The sequence below is a fragment of the Numida meleagris genome, chromosome 13 (assembly GCF_002078875.1).
Source record: "Numida meleagris isolate 19003 breed g44 Domestic line chromosome 13, NumMel1.0, whole genome shotgun sequence".
Classification (NCBI taxonomy): domain Eukaryota; kingdom Metazoa; phylum Chordata; class Aves; order Galliformes; family Numididae; genus Numida; species Numida meleagris.
Genome location: NC_034421.1, coordinates 8,652,100 through 8,677,393, shown reverse-complemented (window position 1 = coordinate 8,677,393; position 25,294 = coordinate 8,652,100). Strand labels below are relative to the sequence as shown.

Here is a 25,294-nt window from a genome sequence, read left to right as displayed (position 1 = left end):
GTCTGTGTTAGCTGTCTTTGTTACCATACAGTTACCATTTGTTCCAATTGCTATGGTGTTATGAAATCTGAATTCAAATTGTGTGATTTATAATGTGTAGTTTTTACACTCTTTGTGCAGAAATTACATCTAAGTAAAATCTGATAGCAGCATCTTCCTGTTTTAAATAGGACTTCATATATGGTTAGTATAATCTGAATGAATACAATACAACATGAGAAGTAGCTGCTATACTTCCGTGTCAGGACCTGCAGATGGTGTGCATGACATTAAGACAAAGACTACACAAGATAAATATATATATATATATCTGCAATCAACACTGTGTTGTTGCATGAGCTGCACAATTGGAATTAGTGCTCCTACAGAGTTCTATTAGGGACAGAACAACTTCTCAGATAAATAGCAGTATTGATTTCCCAGTTAAAGCCAAGTAAGTTATGTAACTTGTCTTAATCTGGGGAGGATTCTTGTGATGTAAATTCCAGAAAGAAATTTGGTCTGTCTTTTCGGAAAGAACAGGTGTTCTGTTGTCATCAGTTGTAGAACAGACATCTGAATAATTGATTTGTTTTCTAGGTCTATTCAAGGCCTTTAGCTGATAAGAAACATCAGCCAGAAGTTTTTCTGTTCTTATTCCTATGTAGTACAATGCCATGATGTACGTGATTCAGAAAAATATTCTTTCGAGAGAGTATACCGTGCTGCAGAGTACATTAAGGGATAGAACATAAAAGGGATGCAAGTATAATTAAATAACGTCGTTCTTGTCTTTTTTTGTTTTGAAATGGATTAATGTAGATGTTTCTTTCAATTTTCCAGGTTCTGTACAGAGTAATGAGATGTGTGACTGCAGCAAACCAAGTATTCTTTTCGGAAGCAGTACTCACAGCTGCCAATGAGTGTGTTGGTGTTTTACTTGGTAGCTTGGATCCGAGTATGACCATACACTGTGACATGGTTATCACGTATGGATTGGATCAAATGGAAAATTGTCAGACTTGTGGCACTGATTATATCATTTCAGTCCTGAATCTGTTGACACTGGTGTGTACATAGTATTTTCCAATGGGAAAAACAAAATAATAGTTTTTTAAGCAAAATGCTTTTTTTCTGTGCTTGTGTGTTAGATATACATTTAACTCTTCCTGACCACAAGCAAGAAATTCCCCTGCTAGTACTCATTCCTGAAAAGCCTGTGTTGTTAGCTTACGTATGCGTTTGGGTTGTTGATATTGTGGTTGTAGTTCTTAGCTTGAGTGTTGGTTTTTTGAGTTTTTTCATGTCTTGCTTGACTGTTGGCCTCTGCAGTTGATACCACCAGAGTTTTAGTGCTTAATATTTTCAGTTTTCTATTGTATATCTGTTTATGCCATCACCTGGGAAATCAGAATTATTCAAAATGTAGCTCTTAGACCATAAGTTTTTAAACCTCCTATGGATGCAGATTGAAGGAGCAATTTTTTCTCTCAGCTATGCTGTTAAAACCTCAAAATAACTAATTCTCTGCATGGATTTAGGAGAGCAAATACAAAATACTTGTGTTGTTGGGAAACTTTTAAATATGTTGTGTGCAAGCTAGAAAAATGGGGTTTTGATTAATCTTTCATAATTCGTTGTAATATAAATTAGATTAAAGGTATTTATTTTGTTTTATCCCCAGATTGTTGAACAAATAAATACAAAACTACCATCATCATTTGTAGAGAAATTATTTATACCAGAGTCTAAACTGCTTGTACTTCGTTATCATAAGGAGAAAGAGGTAAGAGTAGGTGACTCTACAGGTGTATTACAACAGTTTTTGTACACTTGTTAGAATATATTTAATAGGCTGTAAAATCTTGTTTGTTTTAAATAAGCTATGATAAAGCAGATATAGCTAGCTCTTGGTTTTGGTGTTCAGATTCAGTGAGGGTTTGCTGAGTTATTGTCATACCAGGTTGAGAGCTGCTTAGTTAATGTGGCTTTCCTACTCAGCATGCATTATGTGAGTGATCCAGAAAGCAATCCACAGACTGTGCGGGTGATGCTTAGTTACAGAAAACTGAAGATTAGGTATGAATATGAGACTGTTATCCAGTTTTTAATTCTGCGGTGGTAATTAATGTATTTTAATTACACACTAATTGTGTTTCGTTATACTATCAAGGTTGTTGCAGCAGCCCACGCTGTGTATCAGGCAGTTCTGAGCCTGAAGAACATTCCTGTTTTGGAGACTGCTTACAGATTGATTCTAGGAGAAATGACCTGTGCTCTAAACAGTCTTCTGTATAGTTTACATCTTCCTGAGGCCTGTTCTGAAATCCAGCATGACTCTTTCAAGAAGCATGTATTCACTGTGGATAATGCAAAGTTTGTTGTTATATTTGACCTCAGTGCCCTAAGTACTATTGGAAATGCTAAGAACTCATTAATTGGGGTGAGTAAAAACTCTAAAATTGCACAGACTTTATCTATAACTTCATGCATAATGAAAAGTGGTTTCCAAGGTAGAGTGTCTTAACAGGGTTATTCCTGGATTGAATCCAGTGTTGTCAGAACAATTCTGCTTTTTTGAAAATTGCCAGAGAAAACCAGCTTCAGAGTGTCTGCTGATAGCGTACCAGCCATATGAGAATACTTGTTACAGGTTATTCTAAATAAAAGCATAAGTTGCTTTTAACAAATTGATTTCTTTCCCCTTTTTAAACAATTGTGATCAAGATCAGGAAATTAATGGAGTTGTAAAATACTGTTTTCTATGGGAACGAGTAAAACACAATAGTTAATTGTATGGAAGGCTACACTTCAAAAGTGATTCCTATTTATTATGTTTCTATGCTTATGTGACAATTTTTTTTATAGATGTGGGCCCTTTCACCAACTGTGTTTGCACTACTGAGTAAAAATCTGATGATTGTTCATGGTGACATAGCAGTTCATTTTCCTGCTGTCCAGTATGCGGTACTCTATACTCTGTATTCACATTGTTCCAGGTACGGAGACTAATTGTTCATCAGTATTTTAAGAGCACTAGGATGAGTTGATTTGAATGGAATAAATATGGGATGGAGGAATGTATTTAATAGGCTATGACAATTTAAGTTTTGTCCAAAGTACCCTTATCAGTTTTTATTTAATAAATTGTAGGGAGCCTGTATCTCAGCCAGCAAAGCATGTTCTGGCTTAAAATCTGGTATTTAATTTGAAGGAGGATTAGCAGTCTTGAGTTGGAGTAGGGGAAACTGAGGGAGAATTTTCCTGGAATTGAATAAAGAAAGAGTAATTACTATCTTCCTTACTGTGGGATCTAGGAGAGGCAATGAAATGTAAACAAGACATTTAAATACACTTTGGGCCTTTTATTAATGTTGTCAAAACAGAAGGAGTACACTGGTTTAAGTTATTCTGTATGTTGCTTGGTTTTGGAGATTTTTCAATGTGTATTTGATACCAGCTACTGTTGAAGCCAGGTAACTGAGCTGTGCTGACTGATTAAAAAACTGTAGCTTTGTTCTTTTATGCGTTGGATGAAAGTGTTTGGGTTTTGACGTTATATGTAGTCACATGACATTATAACCATATTAACTTCTGCTACTTGCTTGCTTTTTTTCTTACACACCGCAAGGAAGTATCATCTTTTTAAATTTTCTTGCCTTGCCTTTCAGGCATGACCATTTCATATCCAGCAGCCTCAGTTCTTCCTCTCCTTCTCTGTTTGATGGTGCAGTCATTAGTACTGTAACCACAGCAACAAAAAAACATTTCTCAATCATACTGAACCTTTTGGGGCTACTGCTGAAGAAGGATAACCTTACTCAAGATACCAGGTAACTATCATTTTCTTATTAACCAGGAAATGTTTTCTCCCAGTAGAATGACTTAATTTGGAAAAAGGGATTTATTTTCATCAGTAAAATGTAGGGTAACTTTAACCAGTGAAGTGTTTGGTTTTTATGAAACAAGAATAACAGAGTATATGTGGGGAAAAGTAGCTGCTCACTTTTATGCATGGAAATTAAATTGAAACCATAATAAGATCTGTACATTAAAATAGAGCTTTCAAACTTCACTGAAAAGAGGATTTTGCAAATTGAAAGTACCCTTCTAGAAGAGCTACAAGCCTGTGTTACCAAGATGATGTGAAATCTAAGGATGTAAGGATGTTTTTAATGTTATAAAACCTTCTGTTTAAAAAAGGAGAACAGTGGTATGATGTTGATCTATAACATGAAGTAATTTAAGTTATATTTGAAAGATCTTTTTGTGCCTGTATGGAGCAACTAATACTTTTTTTTGTTTGAAGGAAACTGCTTATGACGTGGGCTTTAGAAGTGGCTGTTCTGATGAAAAAATCAGAGACATATGCACCCTTATTTTCTCTCCCATCTTTCCATAAGTTTTGCAAAGGACTTTTAGCAAACAGTAAGATACCACAAACTTTTATTCATTGACTGTCTTTTATATGCCATAATTACATACAAAAGTAATCTTTTCATATATCATGGATAGCTGTAATTGTGATTGCTGTTCTACTTTTGTAAGTGCTTCTGGTTTTTATTACGTGAAAACTTGCTCTTCTTCTGTCCTTTTTCTCAAACGCATCCCTTGTTATTACTCAAGCAAATTATTATAAAGTTGCTTTTTAAAAATAATACTTCACGGATGTGATGGTAATCTACATAAAATAGCAGCAATGTCCCAAATTCTACAAGTAGGATTTTACATTATTTGATTAAAAAGGAATGGACCAATTCCATAACATGACATATGGTTCTGGACTTCAGAATAATCTGGAAATTGACGCAGGAACAAATGCTTTTGGTAGCATAGTACTAGCAAGGGCAATAAGTTTCCAAGATCAGGAGTTGCTAACTTTACTTTAATGTCATCTTGCTGGAAATAAATAATATGTAATGCCAATGTTTGGTAGCCACAGCAAAATTAGCTGGTCAGTGGTTGGAAAAGGTCACACAAATGACACACGAGGCAAGTGGCTTCCTGTTACTGAGTATTTAGTTGGATAGTTTTACTGTGCCAGGTAAATAAAGACAAAAATAATGCATAAAGCTTCTATCTGTGTATAACAGGTGTGCTGTAAAATTATGTAGATGGTCTGCAGCAACCAGAGTAATGTGTAAGTTATCTGTTTCTAGCAACAGTAACTTCTTTACTTTCAATTCCTTAATTCAGCCCTTCTGGAAGATGTGAATATTTGTCTTCAAGCATGTAGCAGCCTCCATGCCCTGTCTTCCTCCCTACCAGATGACCTTTTACAAAGGTACTTGCTCAGCATTGTATATGTTATTTGAATTATGCTGTTCATGGAAATGGTAAGAACTTTTTTCCGCTTACCTTTTGTTATTGCAGATGTGTTGATGTGTGTCGTGTTCAACTTGTACATAGTGGTGCTCGTGTAAGACAGACTTTTGGAAAACTGCTGAAGTCAATTCCTTTAGATGTGGTATTGAGGTAAGTTCTTCTGATTAACTTCAATATGGAGAATGGTTTTTCAGAATACTTCCTTTCTGCAGAATGAAAAATAATGCTGAATGGATGTTACCACATTTTTTTCTCTCCTACTGTGTTACAGATTTAAAATCACTGGATAGTAAACTGGTAAAAGTATGAACAAACTTGATAAACTTTGCTGCACTTCTTGAAACAAATATGACTGCTTCTAAGTTCCATGTTATCCAGAGCTTCAGCAATATTTTGTCCTACTCTTATCTTAAAGAATTTAACTATTAAAGTGTGTTGTCTTATCACCAAGGAGTATGCTAATTTCCTGTCCTTGTATGTGTGTATAAGTGTATATACATCTTTTGCACAACTTTTTTCTGATTTATTTAATTGCATGGCTTGTTTTTCCCACTGTAGTAACCGTACCCATACAGAAATACAAGAAATTTCTTTGGCTATAAGAAGTCATATGAGCAAAGCTCCAAGTAATACATTCCACCCACAGGATTTCTCTGATGTCATTAGTTTTATTTTGTATGGAAGCACTCATCGAACTGGGTAAGAACTTCTTTTAAAAACTGAAATTAATTGATGTTGAATTAATAGCTATAAATTTTAAACTAGAGAGAGTTTGAAATTCTTCACTGTTTTGTTATGTTGTTTTTACCCTCTGTTTTTTTATGGTTCAAGTATTTATAAATATCCTCAAATACACATTTACGTTATGTACATAGCTGCTGAAAGTAATCTTATGAGAGATTTGATTGAGAACAATAAGTAACTGATGTGTACATTATAATCTTGTTGCTGTATGAACTTGTGCTTATGTACTGATGTTTTCTTTCAGGAAAGATAATTGGTTGGAAAGGTTGTTCTATAGCTGTCAAAGGCTGGATAAGCGAGATCAGCCAACCATCCCTCGTAATCTGCTGAAGACTGATGCTGTTCTCTGGCAATGGGCTGTTTGGGAAGCAGCTCAGTTTACTGTTCTTTCCAAGCTGAGAACTCCTCTGGGTAGAGCCCAAGATACATTTCAAACAATTGAAGGTAATGTAAAGAATAGTTTTTTCATAGGACTTTTCTGGTAAGAGTTTGTGTGCCTAAGAAATTCATGTCCAAGGCAAGAAACATAATGGCTTTCTTTTATAGATTTTAACGTATTTTTGTCTGACACACCAAGAAAAGCAGTGGCAGAATAGCAGTTGCATAATTATGATTTTTGAGATATTTTACTTTAGCATTGCTGTCTTGACACATTGATTTGAAGCATTATCTGGTGAATATTTTTTTTCCATGTTTTGGTGAAATATATAGGTATTATTAGGAGTCTTGCAGCACATACGTTAAACCCTGATCAAGATGTTAGCCAGTGGACTACTGCAGACAATGATGAAGGACACAGCAGCAACCAACTTAGGCTTGTTCTCCTTCTACAGTATCTGGAGAACTTGGAAAAACTGATGTACAATGCTTATGAAGGATGTGCCAATGCCCTCACCTCTCCACCCAAGGTTTGTGTGTCTTACAGTACTGATGTTACTTGAAACAATCTGTTGACTGGAGGAAAGCATTTTCAGGATTGTCTGGGTCTTAACACTGTAACCTTGTGGATTCTGCAGTCAAGCTTGGATTCCTAGCATTTAAACACATACTCTAATGAAACATGTGAAAAGAATATCTTATAAAGCAGTTTGAAAATGTCAATTTGTCTGGCTTCGATGTAGGTTTTTTTCTAGAAGATGTGTGTGGGGGGGAAAAAGAGCTTATTTCTGGAGTATCAGCTTGTGTAATGGTACCATAGTAAGCAAATCTGAGTACCAGATTTTTGTAGCTGTTGCTTGTTTGTATGTTGTCAGCAGTCCTCTTTTAGAATAACGATTATTTGATGCCTCAGATTGCCTTTTGAAGAATTAAATATTTATAAGTAAGATACACTTTCCTGTAGTTTTAGCTGCAAAATATCCTTCATAGTTGAAAGAAGTTAATTACCAGACTTCGATATTACAGTAATAGTAATTTAATCTTGAAGTGAATTAACTTTCTCAGCATGCTAATGTGCCAGGTGAGTTGCATGCTGTGCGTGATTTCTGAATACTTGTATTCAGAGCTTACAAAATGGAGATTTTTAACATGTTTCTTTACCTCTCAGTTGAAAATTTAGCCTCAGAGAAGAAACCTGTCATGACTTCGATTGTTTTTCATATTAAGTACCGAATGCAATTATTTTGATTTATACAAAAGACAGGGATTGTAAAATTGTTATCTTCTGTTCTAAAAGGTTATCAGGACATTCTTTTATACTAATCGCCAGACGTGCCAAGATTGGCTAACGCGCATTCGACTTTCCATCATGAGAGTTGGACTGCTGGCCGGCCAGCCTGCTGTGACAGTCAGACATGGTTTTGATTTACTCACAGAAATGAAAACTAATAACAGTTTATCTCAGGTATTCTCTTCTAAAATTCTCCTGACTATCGTAGAAATATCCCCACTACTTCTTAAAATCTAAGCTAATGTAATCAGTGGTTATTAAAGTGTTTTACAAGTTTGGGTTTTTTGTTTTTATACAAAAAGCAACTCTTGAGGTTCATACTTCTCTACTGACAGATTTTGATGTCTAGGTGATATTGTAGATTGGAGATCACAGTGTACTGTGCGCATCTGGTCAAATACTATATATAAATGAATGCTGTGATTCATTTGTAGTTTGAAGTGAGCAGTTTTTGTTTAAGCAGAAGGCACTGCTTAAATTTTAAGAAACCTGCTGTTCTCTAATATTAGTCTGAGGCTTATGATGGTGTCTGACTTGTCGTTGTGAGCAGGAGGTGTGTATAGTGAGGGAATTCTTCCTGTATGAAGTAACTTGCAGATAAATGCAGGGATGGGATGAGGGAATCAAGTGATTGTTTTGTTTTTTAAAAAGTGTTAAGTTTCTACAGTATGTAACTTGGTCTGCTGAAATATTTTAACTAAGGAGATTTGCTAGGTGTTTATTACTCCTGCTTCTTTATGAATTCGTAGGGTTGTTTTTATGTAGCTGTAGACCACCATGTATAATGATTGCGAACTGTTAACATTCAAGCTGGAAATTTGTAGCATGAGTGCTTTCCTGAGTACCCCTGCTTTCCCAAAAGCAGTGTTAATGGACAGATATACAGAGTGCTTCACTTATACAGGCATATAATGAAGTACTGCTTTACTGTACGATAGCATTTAACAATGCATGCAACTCTTACTTCATTTGAGATCTGTTAAATAAAGGTTTTGGTTTGGTTTTAGGGAAATGAGTTGGAAGTGACAATTATGATGCTGGTAGAAGCGTTGTGTGAACTTCACTGCCCTGAAGCTATTCAGGGTATAGCTGTCTGGTCTTCTGCTGTAGTTGGGAAGAGTCTGACCTGGATCAACTCTGTAGCTCAACAGGCTGAAGGGCGGTAAGTTTTTACCAGATAACTGAATGTTACAAATCTGGACTTTGTTTCTTCATATGCATACTTCTACTATTTAACACATCAAGTAATTTTAGATATTTTAATTTTAGTTTATCTGAATTACCGGGATTTTAATATAAATGGTATTCAAAGGCTCCTCTTTTATCTTAGTTTCTTGTACATAGTAGCATAGCAATGCTATTTCAGTTTTTTATTTCCTTTATTTCCTTTTCTGTTGCAAAATCTTATTGCTACAAATGTCTTTTATTTTATGGTCTGACCGATGACAAGATCTGAGTATCGGTCGCAGTTTGCCAAGAGAGGTAATCCAAGGGAGGTGCTTATCAGTTTTAGTTCTGTTTTGGAAAAAATGGCTTCTACATCTGTTAAAGTGGAATCTTTGGCTACAGTTACAGTTTGGTTGGTTGGTATTCACCATTGCATGTGCCAGGATTGTGGTAGTGGTGTCTCCTTAAAGCAATACATTCTGTCTTCTGTATGAAATGAAAAAATGGCACCTCTGATTAATTTGTTTCTGTCTGTTAACAGAAGATACAAAACTCCAAAAAAAAAAGAAAAGAAAACCACACCCAAGATTTTAATATTTATAACTGTTTTCCCATTTTTGCAAGGTTCTTTAAAATAATATGCAGGATTGCAGTAATGCCTGAGGAGTTGCTCAGAAATGTCAAACTTAGCATGTGAATTGTTTGTCCTAGACCCAGTTCAGCAGTCCCCTATTGAATGATATTTAACTCATTTACCTGCGTTCAAGTAGACAGTGTGACAGTCAAATTTAAGTCACGCATCTCCTTCAACCTGGAATTGAAGTTAGATTAAATCTGAATGGAACAGCTTTTACACAATGTTATAATCTAGAAATTCAACTAACGGACTTGTTTTATGTTAATTGACCTTTCTTTTGCTGAAGATAACAAATGAATATTTGAGGATTTACGAAGAAATGTTGCAAGTACACTGCTTTGCCTAAATAAAGAAAAACTTATTCTGTAAAATGCTGATTAAAATATTAACCCATTTAAGGTTTGAAAAAGCAACTGCGGAGTACCAGGAGCACCTGTGTGCCATGACAGGAGTAGATTGCTGTATATCTGGCTTTGACAAAGCTGTTCTGAAATTGGCCAATTCCAACAGTGTGAATAACGCCAGCCCGAAGCATTCCTTGAATGGTCAGTATTTGTTGGTTTCTTCTGAAAAGTATGTGTATAAAATTAGAACATTCAATGGTAATTACAGCACCTGATCCTTAATTTTGACCTATTTCTGCCTGCAGTTAAATTTAATGGCTTAATGCCTTTGAAACCAATATCGCGTATGAATATGTGGGTTTGCAATACTGACGTCTAGATGAATGAGATTGAAAGTAATAGGTAAAATATTTTGTATTTTAGTTGGTTAATTCTAAATTATTTAGATCATTGTAACTTAAGGCTTAGTGTTTGCAACATAAATGTATTATAGCTGCACTATTATTAAAGATTTTCTAAGCTGAGTCATTTCTCAAAGATGAAATGGGACACTGAGGCAGAGAGATTCTTTGTTCCTAATTCAGTTCTTCTGTTTTCCTATTTTAAAACTTCTTTAGAGACACAGACTGAAGTTTTCCAAACCTCCCCTTGAAAAGATCCTATATATTAATAAAAAACAAAAGAACCAAAAAACCCAACCAGAGAAAAACAAACCAAGCATTCTTCCTCCACTCTGTCCTTCTTTAACTATGACATAACATTGAAAAAGAATGAAGTCTCTTGAGTAAAGATGTGGGCGTTACACTTGTGCAATATAGTTAATATTTTAAAGCACATAAGTGTAAATATATATTTAGATGTACATACTGTCTTTTGTTGTTTCACAGGAGAAACTAGAAAAACTGTTCTGACCAAACCAAGTGACTCTTCACCTGAAGTTATAAATTACTTGGGTAACAAGGCGTGTGAATGTTACATTTCAATTGCTGACTGGTCTGCTGTTCAGGAATGGCAAAATATGGTCCATGACTTGAAGAAAAGCACTAGTAATACCTCAATCAATCTGAAAGCAGATTTTAACTACGTCAAGTAAGAATTTCATTCATTTATTCAACAGTGTCTTATACTATTGAAGTTCTTGTGGATTTTAGAAATAATGTCGTTGAAATAAAGGTGTGATAAGGAAGTTTCCTCCTTAAGAGAAGAAAAACATACTTATCTGTATGGCCTGTAAATATCATAATTAACATTACTGATAGCTGCTGTGGCTTTCTGACTATTGAGGTTTTTTTTAGTGTTCCAGAAGAAAATCTTCTAATTGAAAGCAGAATTCAGCAAATTTAGTCTTGTTCTTCTGGTAGAAAGTGAATCCTTTCACACAATTTAATTTTTAAAATGCCTGTTGGTACAGTTTTTGGAAGATAATACTCTGATTAATGTAAGAAGTATATTAAGGAGGCGGTTTTAGTGCCTTAAATGTTTTTGTTTTTAATAGAATTCTGAATTCCAGCTTTTGTGTTTGTCTTAACTCTTGATTGTTTGGTTCGTGGAAAATACTGGTGATATTGAAATAGGCCTTCAAGGTTGAAAGGTCCTTTCAGTTTAATTTAACCACTTGATAACTTTCCATCCCTGTTCTATTGCAGTAATCTTAGAAAAATCCTGAAATTACTTGACTTAAATAAAAGCACAGATGGAAGCTTTGAAATAAAATTTTGCACGACTTTTTTTCTGTAAGGGTGTCTTCCTCTGTCGGAGAAAGGGCTGATTCTTTCTCATGCTGCTGTAACTCAAAACATGTTGTATGGTTAATCTGTAAGGAGAGTGAGTACTTGTCATTAAAATGTGTTTTTTCTGAACATGTGCATCTATAAACAAACCTGCTGTACTGCTCATAAACTTCACAAGTGTTTGCTGTACCATTGCAGGGGTCAGGTAACTTTTATTGGTTTGAGTTTGATCACATCTAGATGGTTACTAGCAGTAAGATACCATATTCTATCAGAAGGACCCTGGAAGGAGTCCCGGAGGATGCACAGCACTCTGACCTTGCCTCTGAGCAGGCTGACCAGAGACTCCCAGTAGAAAAGAGGAATGAATTAATTCAACGGAAAATGGGAGTTCTCCCATACTGATTCTTTTACTTTCTAGTGCAGATACTTTGGTAATTTCTTTCTTCAGGAATTGTAGTAAGAATATTGCCATTTCAGTCTTCTGTATCATGAGGTGTCAAGCTTATTAATCTTTCAGTCCCCCCCTCTTTTATAGTTTTGTCAAAATCTGTAATGCCCACATTATTTCATGAGGTAGCTGTTAAGTGATACAAATTTGTGTAATAGATGCCCTGCACAGTATTGCAGTATTTTTGGAATTTCAGTTTAATGTAAAACAGGGTCAAAATGATGACATTCCATCCCAAAGCTTACTTTCTATGCATAAAAACAAAAACAATTTTTTTCTTTAACTTCTTGCATAGTCAGACTTTCCATATTCAGAAAGGAATGGTTAGAAAAGTATTATTTATGGCGTGTTAACATGAAAACTTCGTAGCTGGAAAGAATGTGTTTTTTTCTCATTTATAAATGCTTTATTAAAACCTAGGGGTTTTGATACCGTTCTTCCTTTTTTTTTTTTTTTTGCTGCTTGAATGTGAGATTTTTTGCTTCATTCCAGAAGCTAAATATGTGAAAATGATTGTGTAAAAATTGAATTGCAGATCTCTGAGCAGCTTTGAGTCTGGAGAGCTTACTGAATGCACTGAACAATTGGAATTACTACCAGGAGAAAATATCAACCTACTTGCAGGGGGATCCAAAGAGAAAATAGGTACATTACTTCAAATAAAAAAAATATTTGTTGAAATAGAGAAGTAAATATTTCTCCGTACGTCTCTATGACAAGCTGAAACTTCTGATTGCAGTTTGCCATGTTTGGTGGACTGTGACATGATTTGCAATGATAATTTTAAATATTACAAGCTTTTTTTCAGATGCGTCTTGTCTGGAATTAGTATGTTGTAAGTAACTTGTTGATTTTAATATGAACAGATACACATATAAAAGTGGATTTTTTTCCATAAGATCATTGCTTTCAAAAATTCATCCTTAACCTGTGATATTTGGAAATCCTACTTAGTTTCAATTTTTTAATCTCTTTGTAGACATGAAGAAGCTCCTTCCTAATATGCTAAGCCCTGACCCGAGAGAACTTCAAAAAGCAGTTGAAGTACAACTTCTGAGAAGTTCGGTGTGTCTGGCAACAGCTGTAAACCATATGGAACAGGAGCAAAAGTGGCAGTCAATATCTGAGTAAGTTAAAGTGTGCTATGAATGAGTTTAGTGTACTGTGCGAGCTGTTCTAGTTTTTCAAACAAAACAGTGAACTGTGCGATCTCTACTTCAGCGTGTATAGTATTGTTGACTACTAGCTTAGTCTGTTATGAGGTATAAGCTTACTCAGGGGTCATAAATGGATGTTTAATTTAGAATATTGTTAGATCTTTGAGTTCTTCTTGTCAGATTAATAACTGTCTCAGAACGTGACTTGCGTATGATATTGAAAGATTTCTTGATCATCCATATACAGGTGTTGGAGTTGCTTTTTTGTTCTGTATTTTTGATACTGTTTTTCTCATAAATAGTCCAGCTAACGAAAATAACTTAACTTTTATTTCAGAAATGTTATAAAATACTTAAAACAAACATCACGAATAGCTATTGGACCTTTAAGACTTTCCACGCTCACCGTGTCTCAGTCTTTACCAGTGTTGAGCACCCTTCAGTTATATTGTTCTTCTGCTTTAGAAAACACTGTATCCAACAGGCTGACATCAGAGGTATGGCTGTGTATTTAAAACGTACATTTGAGTAACATTTTTCTAATTCTATAACCGTGTCATGAAGTATTGAATATAGAATGTAGAACTATAGAATCACTGAGGTTGGAGAAGACCTTCAAGATAATCAAGTCCAAATGTCAGTCAGACCTACTGAGTCCCATCACTAAACTGTGTCACTTAATGCCACATCAGCACATGTGAGCTACCTGTAGGGATGGGGTCTCCGCTGCTTCCCTGGGCAGCCCAATCCAGTGCTTGACCATCCCCTCCAAGAAGAAATTCTTCCTGGTATCTGACCTAATTCTCCCTGGCAGTTTCAGACTGTTTTCTTTGACCCATGTTAATCACACTGTAAAAAGGCCTCACTGAGTTTTCTAAAGTTCTTTGACCCACTTGTTTTAAGTTTATGCTTCAGATGGATTTCTGTAGTTATAAGTACATCATTTATTTAAAAAGCAATTTATAATAAAACTACAATAACACCATGAAAGTAACCTTCAAATGTAAAATAAAATAATTACTTTGTCAATTAAAAGCTCAATGTCAAATTTCAGTGAGCGTGAATGACGTGTTTTCTGAATGATGTGACTAGAAACTATTGTGCTTGTTGAGCTTGTTCTTATGCTTGATTTTGAGAGGACAACCATGTCTTCATAGATCTGCATAATACGTTTGCTTTTTACTAGTTAGTCATACAGTTTGACTACTAATACAATTAATAAGAATGCTTACTCTGCACTAAAATAGTCTTTGCTTTTAATAAATGAAAATACATATTTATTAAGCTCTCTGACAGCGGTGCAACTTTTATGCCTCTTTCAGGACTGTCTTATACCTCTCTTCAATGATGCTTTGAGGTCATGTAAACAGCATGATGTGAGGCCATGGATGCATGCACTGAGATACACAGTATACCAGAATCAACTGATGGAAAAACTTAAAGGTATATAAGCTCTTATTTTAGTGTTTAAAAAATGTTAAATACAGAATTTAAGCTTTAAATTTCCATTAAAAGCGGGAGCTGCATCTTGTATTACTAAGATTAGTTTTTAAATTCAAGGTTTTGTTATTTAGATGTCTTCCCTTTTCTAGGTGTTTCAATTACTACTGTAATGCATACTGTTTTTAAGAAAAAGAGTTCTGGATGCATTCTTCTAATCGCACTTTACTTGCTCATCTCATCAAACTTTAAATACTTCACTTGTGGAGTACTTAGTATAGAAAAAATACTTATTAGCTTCAGTACTTAAAAATGGTCATGAAAACCACAAAAGTGCATTAAAAGGTAATGGGAGAAAAAGTCGAAGTGAGTGCTGCAGTTAAAAGTTACTGTTTTGCCCAGTGGACAATCTGTGGATATGCATTTTGTTTCAGAGGAAGATAGATAAATATTCTAGATTTAAAAATAATTGAGTCACTGAAATTTCTTAAGGAATTTTTAGGAAATACAAAAGGGTTGACAAAGTTCTCTTTTACTCGTGGCAGTATACAAAATACTCCTATATTGGACAGAAATTATACCCCAGATAAAATTACTGTTTTTTTTTTAACTAACTTTGTTTAGTATGCCTTGCTTTCTTCTTCAGAACCAACAGTCCCAATTAAGAGTCATCTAATGGAGCTGGGCTTAACAGCAGCAAAATTTGCACGGAAGCGAGGAAATATTGCCCTGGCTACACGACTGCTTGCCCAGTGCAGCGAAGTTCAGCTAGGAAAAACCACCACTGCACAGGACTTAGTCCAGCACTTTAAAAAACTGTCTGCACCAGGTCAGATAGATGAAAAGTGGGGTCCTGAACTCGATATTGAGAAAACAAAGCTGTTATACACAGCAGGTGAGTTTCTGCTAATGATATGCAATATCATTAGCAAGATCCTTGAGCTTCTTGTCCTCATGACCAGGTGAATTCCTCTGTCCTCAAGTAAATCTTAATAGGACAGCATCATTAGGAATTGCTTTCATCCTAATAACTGTTGTCTCAATCTGAGTTTTCTTTGTAAGATACATCATTACAAGCTGCGTCTGAAAATGCTTAATTTCAGAAGAAGTGTTTTGAATGAAGTTAACATTACTGAAAATATGCTTTTCATAATCTGCAGGTCAGTCAACACATGCCATGGAAATGCTGAGTTCTTGTGCCATATCATTTTGCAAATCTGCCAAGGCTGAATATGCGGTTGCTAAATCTATTCTTACACTGGCTAAATGGATTCAAGCAGAATGGAAAGAAATTTCAGGACAGTTAAAACAAGTATATAGAGCTCGTCAGCAACAGAATCACACTGGTCTGTCTACCTTGTCAAAAAACATATATACTTTAATTGATCTCCCAGCTGTTAATACATTAGAAGAGGAATATCCCAGGATTGAAAGTGAATCTACAGGTAGAGCTGTTTTCCTAACTGGTCTTATTTTGTTAAACTGGTGGTTCCACTGAGGGATGGTGCTAGTTACAAAGAGCAAATACTCCATCACTTATGTATATGTTTTAAAAACACACTGTTTATATGTACTTTATGTAAGAGGTAAGAATGCACAATTTAAAAAACCAACCCTTGATATTTCACATTTCATGTTTCTTTTCTGATATTTTTGTCACTTTATTTCTTTTCTGAGTATGAAACTGTAGTGTATTTATTTTATGTAAAGAGGATATAAAATTTTGTCATGCTTCTGTCTGCTTTCAGCTCTTGAAATTTTGAAAAGTTTGTATGAGATCTTTTAGGTTGAGCCTTGAAACACCTGTATTTTTAAGGCCTTGAAAATATGAGTGGTAGTCACCTTAGGTTTTCTCATGAGCTTCCGTCTATGTTTAGTTTGAACGTTTTTGTTGTTGCCTCTAAATAGACTCAATTTTCTGCAGACCTTTCTTCAAATGTCAAGATAACTCTTTAAATGTGGATTTTCCATTTACTTCAGAATTGATAGAACTGTTATTGGATGTTAAGTACTTTTTTTTTCTAACTTTGAAGAAGGTGAATACTCAAGTGAAAATACACTTACCTACCTTGAGTACTTCATAGAAGTCTGCTTTCTGAAGCATAATATATTGCTGGTTTTGGAGATCATGAGCCTCTTGCTTCAGTTTCATCATTCTGTAACAGAGAAAGCAATTGTAGAGTACGGACAGTGGTTGTTAGCAAATGAAAACCTGTTTTGTAGTCAGTGTCAGAGCTAAAAAACAATTGCTCTGGAAAATATTAGGTCTGGGTACTAACTTGACCAAAAACAATTATGTAATTGTAATATTTTACTGTTATTTTATATGTTGAGGAAGTCAGAAGTATGTATTATGTTGTAATGTATGTTGCTCCATTTCCTCTATTACAGTAAATATTGGAGTTGGAGAGCCTGACTTTATCTTGGGACAGCTGTATCACTTGTCTTCAGTGCAGGCACCTGAAGTGGCCAAGTCTTGGGCAGCCCTGGCTAGTTGGGCTTATAGATGGGGCCGTAAAGTAGTTGATAATGCCAGGTAAATTCATTCTAACATTTAAAGCATAATTACAGCATAACTAATGTTTTTTTTAAGATGAGCTCTAGCATTGTATTAATGATTATAGTTCTTCTGTATGGTCAAAAGTCAGACATGAGCAGGGAATTATGACTGCTGATTTGACCTTTCTAAAAAGTGAGTTTTTCTGTGATCAAGAATGAGGATTTATCCTTCAAGTTCTATATACATAATGTTAATTGGCTCCTCATTAAGAGTATAACTTGTTAAATGTTACAGTCAGGGAGAAGGTGTTCGTCTGCTACCCCGAGAAAAATCTGAGGTTCAGAGCTTGCTTCCAGACAACATTACAGAGGAAGACAAAGAGAAGATTTATGGGATCCTTGGGCAAGCAGTGTGCCGTCCAGCTGGGATTCAAGTAAGTGCGAATTTTCTTGCTTAAAATATGCCCAGCTTTGTTGTGATTTTTTTTCTTTCCTCTAGTTGTGACTCATATTAACTTCTGTAAGTTAAAATTCCAACAATATGCAAGTTCTCTAAGAAACCAGCTTTTAGTTAAGTGGTGGCACATCTTTTACATAGACTGTGGTAGTACAATCACATAATGCAGTTGGATGAGTTGCCCAGGCAAAAAAAAAATGGATTAGCAACTAATGTATGCTTGTAGAAAAAGCTGGAAGACTTGATCAAATCTGTTATCTCTTTACTTATACTTAGGATGAAGATATGACTCTGCAAATCACTGAAAATGAAGACAATGAAGAAGATGATATGGTGGATGTTATATGGCGTCAATTATTAACAACTTGTCCCTGGCTTTCAGATCTTGATGAAAATGCAACAGAAGGTTTAATTAAAGTATGGAGGAAAGTTGTAGACAGAATCTTCAGTCTCTATAAACTCTCCTGCAGTGCATATTTCACTTTCCTCAAACTCAATGCTGGTCAGGTTAGTGTTGTGCTGATAGGAAAGTTCAGTTACAGAAGTTTCTAAATGGTGAGGCGAACTATATACTTAATTCAGAGGAGTATTTCTTTCTTTCAAGGTTCCACTTGATGAAGATGATCCTAGGCTGCATTTAAGAAATACTTCTGAGCAAAGCACCGATGATGTTATTGTGATGGCAACCCTAAGGCTATTAAGGCTGCTTGTAAAACATGCTGGAGAACTTAGACAGTATCTAGAGCATGGGCTAGAAACGACACCTACTGCTCCTTGGAGAGGTAGGTATAACGTGCAGTTAGACTAACTTCAGGAACTACTACTGCATCTCTCCTATTTCTTTGAAAAATGATGTGACAGTGAAATTCAGTTTCTGGTGCTTGATTGAACAATTTTATGTGATGTCATTTGCATTTGAATTGTAGGAGTAAATAAGCAGTTTAATTGCTTGTGCCATAAAAGGCAATTATTTAAAACAGTGAGAAATTTTGGTTGGAAACCTAGACTTTTCACAGAATCATAGAATTGCAAGGGTTGGAAGGGACCTCAGAATCATTTATATTCTCCCAGTGTGTAATTGGCATACTTTAATAATGTGCATTGTTTAAAGTGTACAGAAAGGATACAACAGGTCCTCTTTTCTTCTTTGTAAAGGTATTATTCCTCAGCTCTTCTCCCGCCTCAATCATCCAGAAGTGTATGTTCGTCAGAGTATTTGCAACTTACTGTGTCGAGTGGCTCAAGATTCTCCTCATCTCATACTGTACCCTGCAATAGTGGGTACTATTTCACTCAGCAGTGAATCCCAGACCTCAGGTATGGAGGAAAAATATCAAATGTTCAAATTCATTTTAGCTAACATGCTTTACATACTCAGTACGGTGATATTAATTTTTTTCAGTAACTGTAACTTCGTGTATTAAGAACTTTTGGGACCTCATGGATACTTTGTACTTTGATTTACCAGTTTGGCAAATCAGTTCTGAATTTTGTCATTTATTATTGGCCAAGTATATGTTTCATGGAGTCCTAATTCTAAATGAGGTATCAAGTGACACAACTTCCAAGGCCAAAACGATGTAGATAATATTTTAATATCCTTTGTTTTTACTTTTCTCAAATTTAGGGAACAAGCTTCCTTCTGCTATCCCTACTTTGCTAGGTAATATTCAAGGGGAAGAACTGCTGGGTAGTGAATGTGATGGTGGGAGTCCACCAGCTTCTCAAGAAAGTACTAAAGATGACACAAAAGTTGGATTAAATGAAGATCAAGCAATGATGCAAGATTGTTACAGCAAAATTGTGGAGAAACTCTCAACTGCAAATCCAACAATGGTATTGCAGGTAAGTAATCCAAATGTATATTAGTTATGCTTTTACTTTGAACTGCAAGATACTTATCTTGTGTGTAGGGCTGCTGAAAGTTTGGTTCAACTTCTGTTGTTAGGCTGTCATCTTTGTCAAGCAGTATGTGTACAAATGTAAGTCTTAATACTAGTACTTTTAAAAATGAATGTGATCTTTATTTTATATAGGTTCAGATGCTAGTGGCTGAGCTGCGCAGAGTTACGGTTCTGTGGGATGAACTTTGGTTGGGAGTTTTACTGCAGCAGCACATGTATGTCCTCAGAAGGATTCAGCAACTAGAAGATGAAGTCAAAAGGGTCCAAAACAACAACACTCTACGCAAGTATGTCTTTGGGCCAATTCAAGTGAAAATTGTTAAAAAAGATGGTTGCTGGGGAGGTGTGCCATCAAAATGATCAAGCGTTGCACTTAAATTTGTACTGTCCTAGCTGCTTCTCTGGACACTAGTGGCCTTATTCAGAAGTATTTTGATGCCACAGCTAGTACTCTGATGTAATGAGAAGCAACAACAGAGACTACCTCTGAGTCTGTGTTGGGATTTCCTCAGTAATAATGTGTTAGAATCCAGTGCGTATTGAGTTGTAGTTTGAAATCTTGTAGTTCTCCATTTCCGTGGTGTTTCTTAGAAATCAGCTGAGATGAGGACAAGCATGTGGAAGGATGAGACCTGTCTGGAATTCCCTGTAAACACAGATAGTTGAAGTAAACAGAACATTGTAATCTGCTTTGTTGCCTTTCAGTGTTCAGAATTTTTTTTTTCTCTCTTACCTGGATTCTCCTGTGAATGGATTTGTGGAAGAGGAAAGCCTTCACTGGATGCTTGCCTAAGCTTAAAAACACCTCTTAAATTCTGCAGTCAAGTCTGAAATAGAATGGGAGAACAGGGCAGTCAGTCACCCTCTTCCCCTTCTTTAGAGTGTGGTACACTCTCAGGAAGTGGTAATAAAGTAAATGAATTTAGGGTGTTTTGAACTCCCTAGGCTTCTGAAATCTGGGTCTCCAGTGGTGAAAAGCCCAGTACAAATGTTTCACTTTGAAGTATGATTCAGAGGAGCATTTCATTTTAATATGGTCATTCTTGAAGACCTCATTATAGAGATGTATTGGTTTTGTGATTTCTCTGATGTCTTGTTTGCAGCCTATTTTAATGCTCTGCTTATGAGGTTACTTCTTTTTATGAATTAAGAGAGGTTTTTTTCTTTAATAGGGAGGAGAAGATAGCAATCATGCGTGAGAAGCATACGGCTCTAATGAAGCCCATTGTATTTGCTTTGGAACATGTACGGAGCATCACTGCAGCTCCTACAGAAACTCCTCATGAGAAATGGTTTCAGGATAACTATGGAGGTGCAATTGAAAATGCACTAGAGAAACTTAAGAATCCTTTGAATCCTGCGAAGCCTGGAAGCAGCTGGCTCCCCTTTAAAGAGGTATTGTATGCACAGACTAGAAGTTGTCTCACTTTTTAGTGTCCTGTTGTTATTGTTGTCATGTTTCAAAATTGTGGCCTGAACAAGTCTCTTCTGCAGTCACTGAAGGCACACTCCACACTAAAGCACAGTAACTTTTGTCTCTAGCAAGTATCTTGACTGTCTGCTATACTGCACTTCTACCCAATGGAGTTATTTTACTATCATCTTAGAGGGCAGAGGGCTTCTGTTTTTTAAATACTGTCTTTCTAAACCTATGTGATTTAAGCTTAGTAGGTTCAAATTCTAGCAAACTGATATCTGGTTAGCTCTTCTGTGCAGCAACTTTCAAATGGTCAACCTTTCTCAAAGGTACTTAGTCAATTATGTGATCTTGTCTTAGTTTTTTATGTGTTGAGGGGAAATGAAATGTGTTTGTGTTGCCCCCTTGGATATCCAGAGCCATCCTGTTGGTTTTTAAATAGCTTGATAGACAAGTTAAACTTAAGTTTTACACAGTTCTTTCAGCTTTGCAGAGCAAGTAGGCATGCAGGTATGTAAAGTGGAGGTTGCTGAAGGCTGCTGTTTTTGACTACACTTGAAAGATTTATAAATGCAGGAGCAAACCTCTTGAGGAGTTTGATTTGTTGTGACTTTGTTGCTTATCACCAGACAGGCTGCATTTGCTTCATAAAGGATATTCTCTTGGGTTTTGTCAGCTTCATTCTAAACTATAAACGGATTAATAAGGAGCCAAGGATTAAAAGCAGTTAAAGAAAATCTCTATGCTTTCTAGAAGAGGAAGACCATTAAGTCTGTTTTTAATTTTTTATGCTGGCTTTTCAAGTGAACCTCAACCTAAAACAAAACATTTTCTTGGAATAGGTTATGCTAAGTTTGCAGCAAAGAGCACAGAAACGGGCTAGTTATCTTTTACGGCTTGAAGAAATCAGTCCTTGGTTGGCTGCCATGATGAACACTGAAATAGCACTCCCTGGAGAAGTATCCACCAGAGACACAGTCACAATTCATAGTGTGGGCAGCACCATCACAATTCTGCCTACCAAAACCAAACCTAAAAAGCTGCTTTTCCGGGGCTCGGATGGGAAGAACTATCCATACTTGTTCAAAGGTAAGAAATTGGAATTTTTTTCCAACAAGTTCATATCTCTGGTTGAGAACCAGATATACTAGTGTTAGGAGGATGTATGCTTGCAACTGTGGACAAAATGTTTGGTTCATCTGCTCACTCTCCTCCCTTTATTCCACCTCACCATATGTGTTAAGGATTTTTGCCTTCCAAAGCTCTTAAGTCAAGGGAATTTCAGATCTCTTTTTTTTTTTTTAATATTGGTAGGATTAGCTGGATGCACTTTTCCAGAAGCTTAAGAATCTCAGAAGAGATCTTGCAACTTCATGCTTTCCTCAATAGGCAAAGACCTGTTCACTGTGTTAGTTACTGTTGCGTGTACTGCTCACAGAGAGCTGTGGTAAACTGATTCTAGTAGGTAAATGATAAGTAAACATTAAGGTTTAAGCTGAGCAACTCATCCTTAATCTGCATAATTTGTAACGCTATTTGTAGTCTGAAATGAAGGAGAATTTCAAAAAAATGCTTTTGGGGCTCTAAGACAGGTGTTTTTATTACCTGGAACTGAATTTTAAACTAATTCAACACAGGTTTAGAAGACTTGCACCTAGATGAAAGAATCATGCAATTCCTATCAATTGTGAACACAATGTTTGCTACCATTAACCGTCAAGAGACACCGAGGTTTCACGCACGGCACTACTCTGTGACACCCCTGGGAACAAGATCAGGCTTGATCCAGTGGGTGGATGGAGCTACGCCTTTGTTTGGTCTCTACAAGCGATGGCAACAGCGGGAAGCTGCTTTACAAGCACAAAAGGTGACTGCCATGTTCTGTGCCATCTGGGACAACTCGGAAGGGAAACCTTTATTCTCATTTGCTTTGCAATTCTAAATAGCATAGTTCTAAAATATGGTTTTTTTTGTTCACAATCATGAAGCATGGGTCTGTGTGTTTGCATTTCTTGAGATTCTACCAGATGTCAATGAAATTCTGTATATACGTACATATATGTATTTATACTTCATACAGTAGCTAACATAAGTATACTTCTCTGGCATGATAATTCAAGGAGAACTGATTTTGAACAAATAGAGGTAAACTTTGATTAAGCTATTTTAATTTCACATCTCATTCTCTGCTCTTTTTCAGTTTTCAGTGTAGTCTTTACAATAGTATTTTCAAAACTGACCTTAGTAATTACTGAGAAAAGTTAGGCCAAAACAAAGTGTTTTGAGTACCTTCAGGTTTACGCAGCTATTGAACTTCATAACAGTTCTCTGCTCTGTAAAGTCATTGTTGAGGAGTTGATTGTGTGTTGTTTTCATTTAGACTGAATGTGGGAAACTTTTCTGTGGTAATGTAAGTTGTGATTTGTACGCTAGCATTTTTAACCTCTTCTAGGCTCAAGATTCTTATCAGACTCCTCAGAATCCTGGAATCGTGCCTAGACCCAGTGAACTTTACTACAGTAAAATTGGACCTGCTTTAAAGGCAGTTGGACTTAGTCTTGATGTGTCACGTCGTGACTGGCCCTTGAATGTCATGAGAGCTGTTCTAGAAGAGCTGATGGAAGCAACTCCTCCAAATCTCCTAGCTAAGGAGCTCTGGTCATCATGTACTACGCCAGATGAATGGTGGAGAGTTACACAGGTAAGTTTTAACAAATATATTTTGCCTTTGAAATGTTGTTTCTAATGGGATGAGGGGCAGCAAAAGCCTGGGATGTTATCAAGCAATGATCCTCCGCAGTTAAATGAGCTAGCACTGCCAAAGTTTCACAGAATGGGAAATGCTGATAGGAAATAATGTTGTTGTACCATCTGGAATTTAAAAAAAAATGGGTATATACCTGATAGCTCTACATTATTAAACTAGGATTATCGGCCTAAGAAATGATGACTCTTATAAGATATTGTTATAGAAAACAACTTAAAGTAAGTTGGCTTTGATTTGTCTTATGCTTAAAAATAATGTTATAATATGGTAGTCAGTCCAGTGTGTGTTGGCAGAGAATTCCCATAAATAATTTTTTCCTGAAACTCTCTTTAAAGTCTTACGCAAGATCCACTGCAGTTATGTCCATGGTTGGCTACATCATTGGTCTTGGAGACAGACATCTGGATAATGTTCTTATAGATATGACTACAGGAGAAGTTGTCCACATAGATTATAATGTTTGCTTTGAAAAAGGTAATTTAAAAAAATGCCTTATGTTATTCTAATGAAAGGTTTCTCTTTTTGGTAATTAAAAAAAAAACTTAAATTTTTATCTTAAAGGGAAAAGCCTTAGGGTACCAGAGAAGGTTCCATTCCGGATGACACATAATATTGAAACAGCACTTGGAGTGACAGGAGTAGAAGGGGTTTTCAGGCTTTCTTGTGAACAGGTAAGTTTGGGAATTTGAAGAAAACTGAGGGCTATCACTTAAAAATATTGTCTTAGATGCTTTCTATCAAGCATTCTGCTGTTGATCTATAATGTCTTGAGATTTAGGTTGATTTACCTTTCTGTAATATATAGCTTAGCCAAATACATGCTTTCATCAAGTCTAAGCAATTTGGTTAAGACGAAATTTGAACAATGTAGTAACCTGTTCTACACAGGAAACTAGGCTGTATATTCACTTTTATATTATTTCAGGTGAACTCTGAATTACTAAGTAGCTAAAAATTATTAGTAAATTTCCAATCTTCAAGCTTACTGTAAGAATTCTAATGAATTTTTAGGAAAACTATGATTCGTACCACATAAAGGGAACACTTTATTAAGCTGTAATCCAGAATCTTAGTGAATATGTCTTGGGGCTTTTTGTCCTAGAGGTGTTTTCACAGAAGAGCTTGCATGTCCCAAAGCAAATGATTCCCAATGACTTGATTCTTTTTTGGGCCATGCCAAGTAGTTGAGGTGGCTTTTTGTGAGGACTGTAGCCAGTCATTTCCTGTTAGACACCAAACAATTTTTGATTAAATGGCTTGTGAAGTTTTACTTACCCTTTTTCTTCAGTACTCTTCTTTTACAAATGTGACAGGTCTTTGTTTTTTAAATAAAAAATGTGGTAAGCTCTGAATATTCAGGTTTCTTTCTCAAGTGGCAGTTGCTGGAGTTTGTGTGGAAGGTCAGAATGCAAGCTTGTTGTGTTTTTTAGTTACTAGGTGAATGCATCACTTAGTGATGTTTGTACAGAGTAGCTGTGATTGTATTTCTTGTGGTGTTCTTCCTGTGTTTGAGATGTGTAGGGATAATTGATGGATTTCTGTAGCTGCTCAAACATGATATTTTAAATGTGAAATTACTCTTCTACAAGGATAACGCAAATGATTGT

General features: G+C 35.8%; 1 protein-coding gene and 1 long non-coding RNA gene across 5 annotated transcripts in view; one reads left to right on the top strand and one right to left on the bottom strand.

Moving 5' to 3' along the window:
* The window catches only part of SMG1 (SMG1, nonsense mediated mRNA decay associated PI3K related kinase), a 64,939-nt gene that overhangs the window by 24,133 nt on the left and 15,512 nt on the right, over positions 1-25,294 (top strand). For all 3 annotated transcript variants that reach the window (XM_021411275.1, XM_021411274.1, XM_021411276.1), the window contains 34 exons: positions 823-1,047; positions 1,664-1,765; positions 2,153-2,422; positions 2,848-2,978; positions 3,651-3,812; positions 4,289-4,407; positions 5,176-5,263; positions 5,353-5,454; positions 5,863-6,003; positions 6,293-6,492; positions 6,760-6,956; positions 7,724-7,891; positions 8,725-8,879; positions 9,921-10,066; positions 10,753-10,954; positions 12,582-12,691; positions 13,026-13,173; positions 13,541-13,700; positions 14,526-14,646; positions 15,290-15,538; positions 15,804-16,088; positions 17,035-17,179; positions 17,438-17,576; positions 17,876-18,106; positions 18,204-18,381; positions 18,755-18,916; positions 19,227-19,444; positions 19,636-19,790; positions 20,676-20,898; positions 21,763-22,009; positions 22,558-22,787; positions 23,373-23,621; positions 24,023-24,161; positions 24,249-24,358. In XM_021411275.1, the coding sequence (XP_021266950.1) occupies positions 823-1,047; positions 1,664-1,765; positions 2,153-2,422; positions 2,848-2,978; positions 3,651-3,812; positions 4,289-4,407; positions 5,176-5,263; positions 5,353-5,454; positions 5,863-6,003; positions 6,293-6,492; positions 6,760-6,956; positions 7,724-7,891; positions 8,725-8,879; positions 9,921-10,066; positions 10,753-10,954; positions 12,582-12,691; positions 13,026-13,173; positions 13,541-13,700; positions 14,526-14,646; positions 15,290-15,538; positions 15,804-16,088; positions 17,035-17,179; positions 17,438-17,576; positions 17,876-18,106; positions 18,204-18,381; positions 18,755-18,916; positions 19,227-19,444; positions 19,636-19,790; positions 20,676-20,898; positions 21,763-22,009; positions 22,558-22,787; positions 23,373-23,621; positions 24,023-24,161; positions 24,249-24,358 (5,907 nt within the window). The remainder of the gene's footprint in view (positions 1-822; positions 1,048-1,663; positions 1,766-2,152; positions 2,423-2,847; positions 2,979-3,650; positions 3,813-4,288; positions 4,408-5,175; positions 5,264-5,352; positions 5,455-5,862; positions 6,004-6,292; positions 6,493-6,759; positions 6,957-7,723; positions 7,892-8,724; positions 8,880-9,920; positions 10,067-10,752; positions 10,955-12,581; positions 12,692-13,025; positions 13,174-13,540; positions 13,701-14,525; positions 14,647-15,289; positions 15,539-15,803; positions 16,089-17,034; positions 17,180-17,437; positions 17,577-17,875; positions 18,107-18,203; positions 18,382-18,754; positions 18,917-19,226; positions 19,445-19,635; positions 19,791-20,675; positions 20,899-21,762; positions 22,010-22,557; positions 22,788-23,372; positions 23,622-24,022; positions 24,162-24,248; positions 24,359-25,294) is intronic.
* On the bottom strand, positions 3,324-25,210 carry LOC110405716. 2 transcript variants are annotated; one of them, XR_002443082.1, is made up of 7 exons: positions 24,963-25,210; positions 20,237-20,330; positions 19,988-20,149; positions 16,708-16,799; positions 9,641-9,695; positions 5,338-5,510; positions 3,324-3,721 (listed from the first exon to the last, which is right to left on the bottom strand). It is a non-coding gene; the product is annotated as an uncharacterized LOC110405716 (long non-coding RNA). The 2 variants fall into 2 exon arrangements; XR_002443081.1 differs by having other exon boundaries at positions 16,712-16,799; positions 24,963-25,208.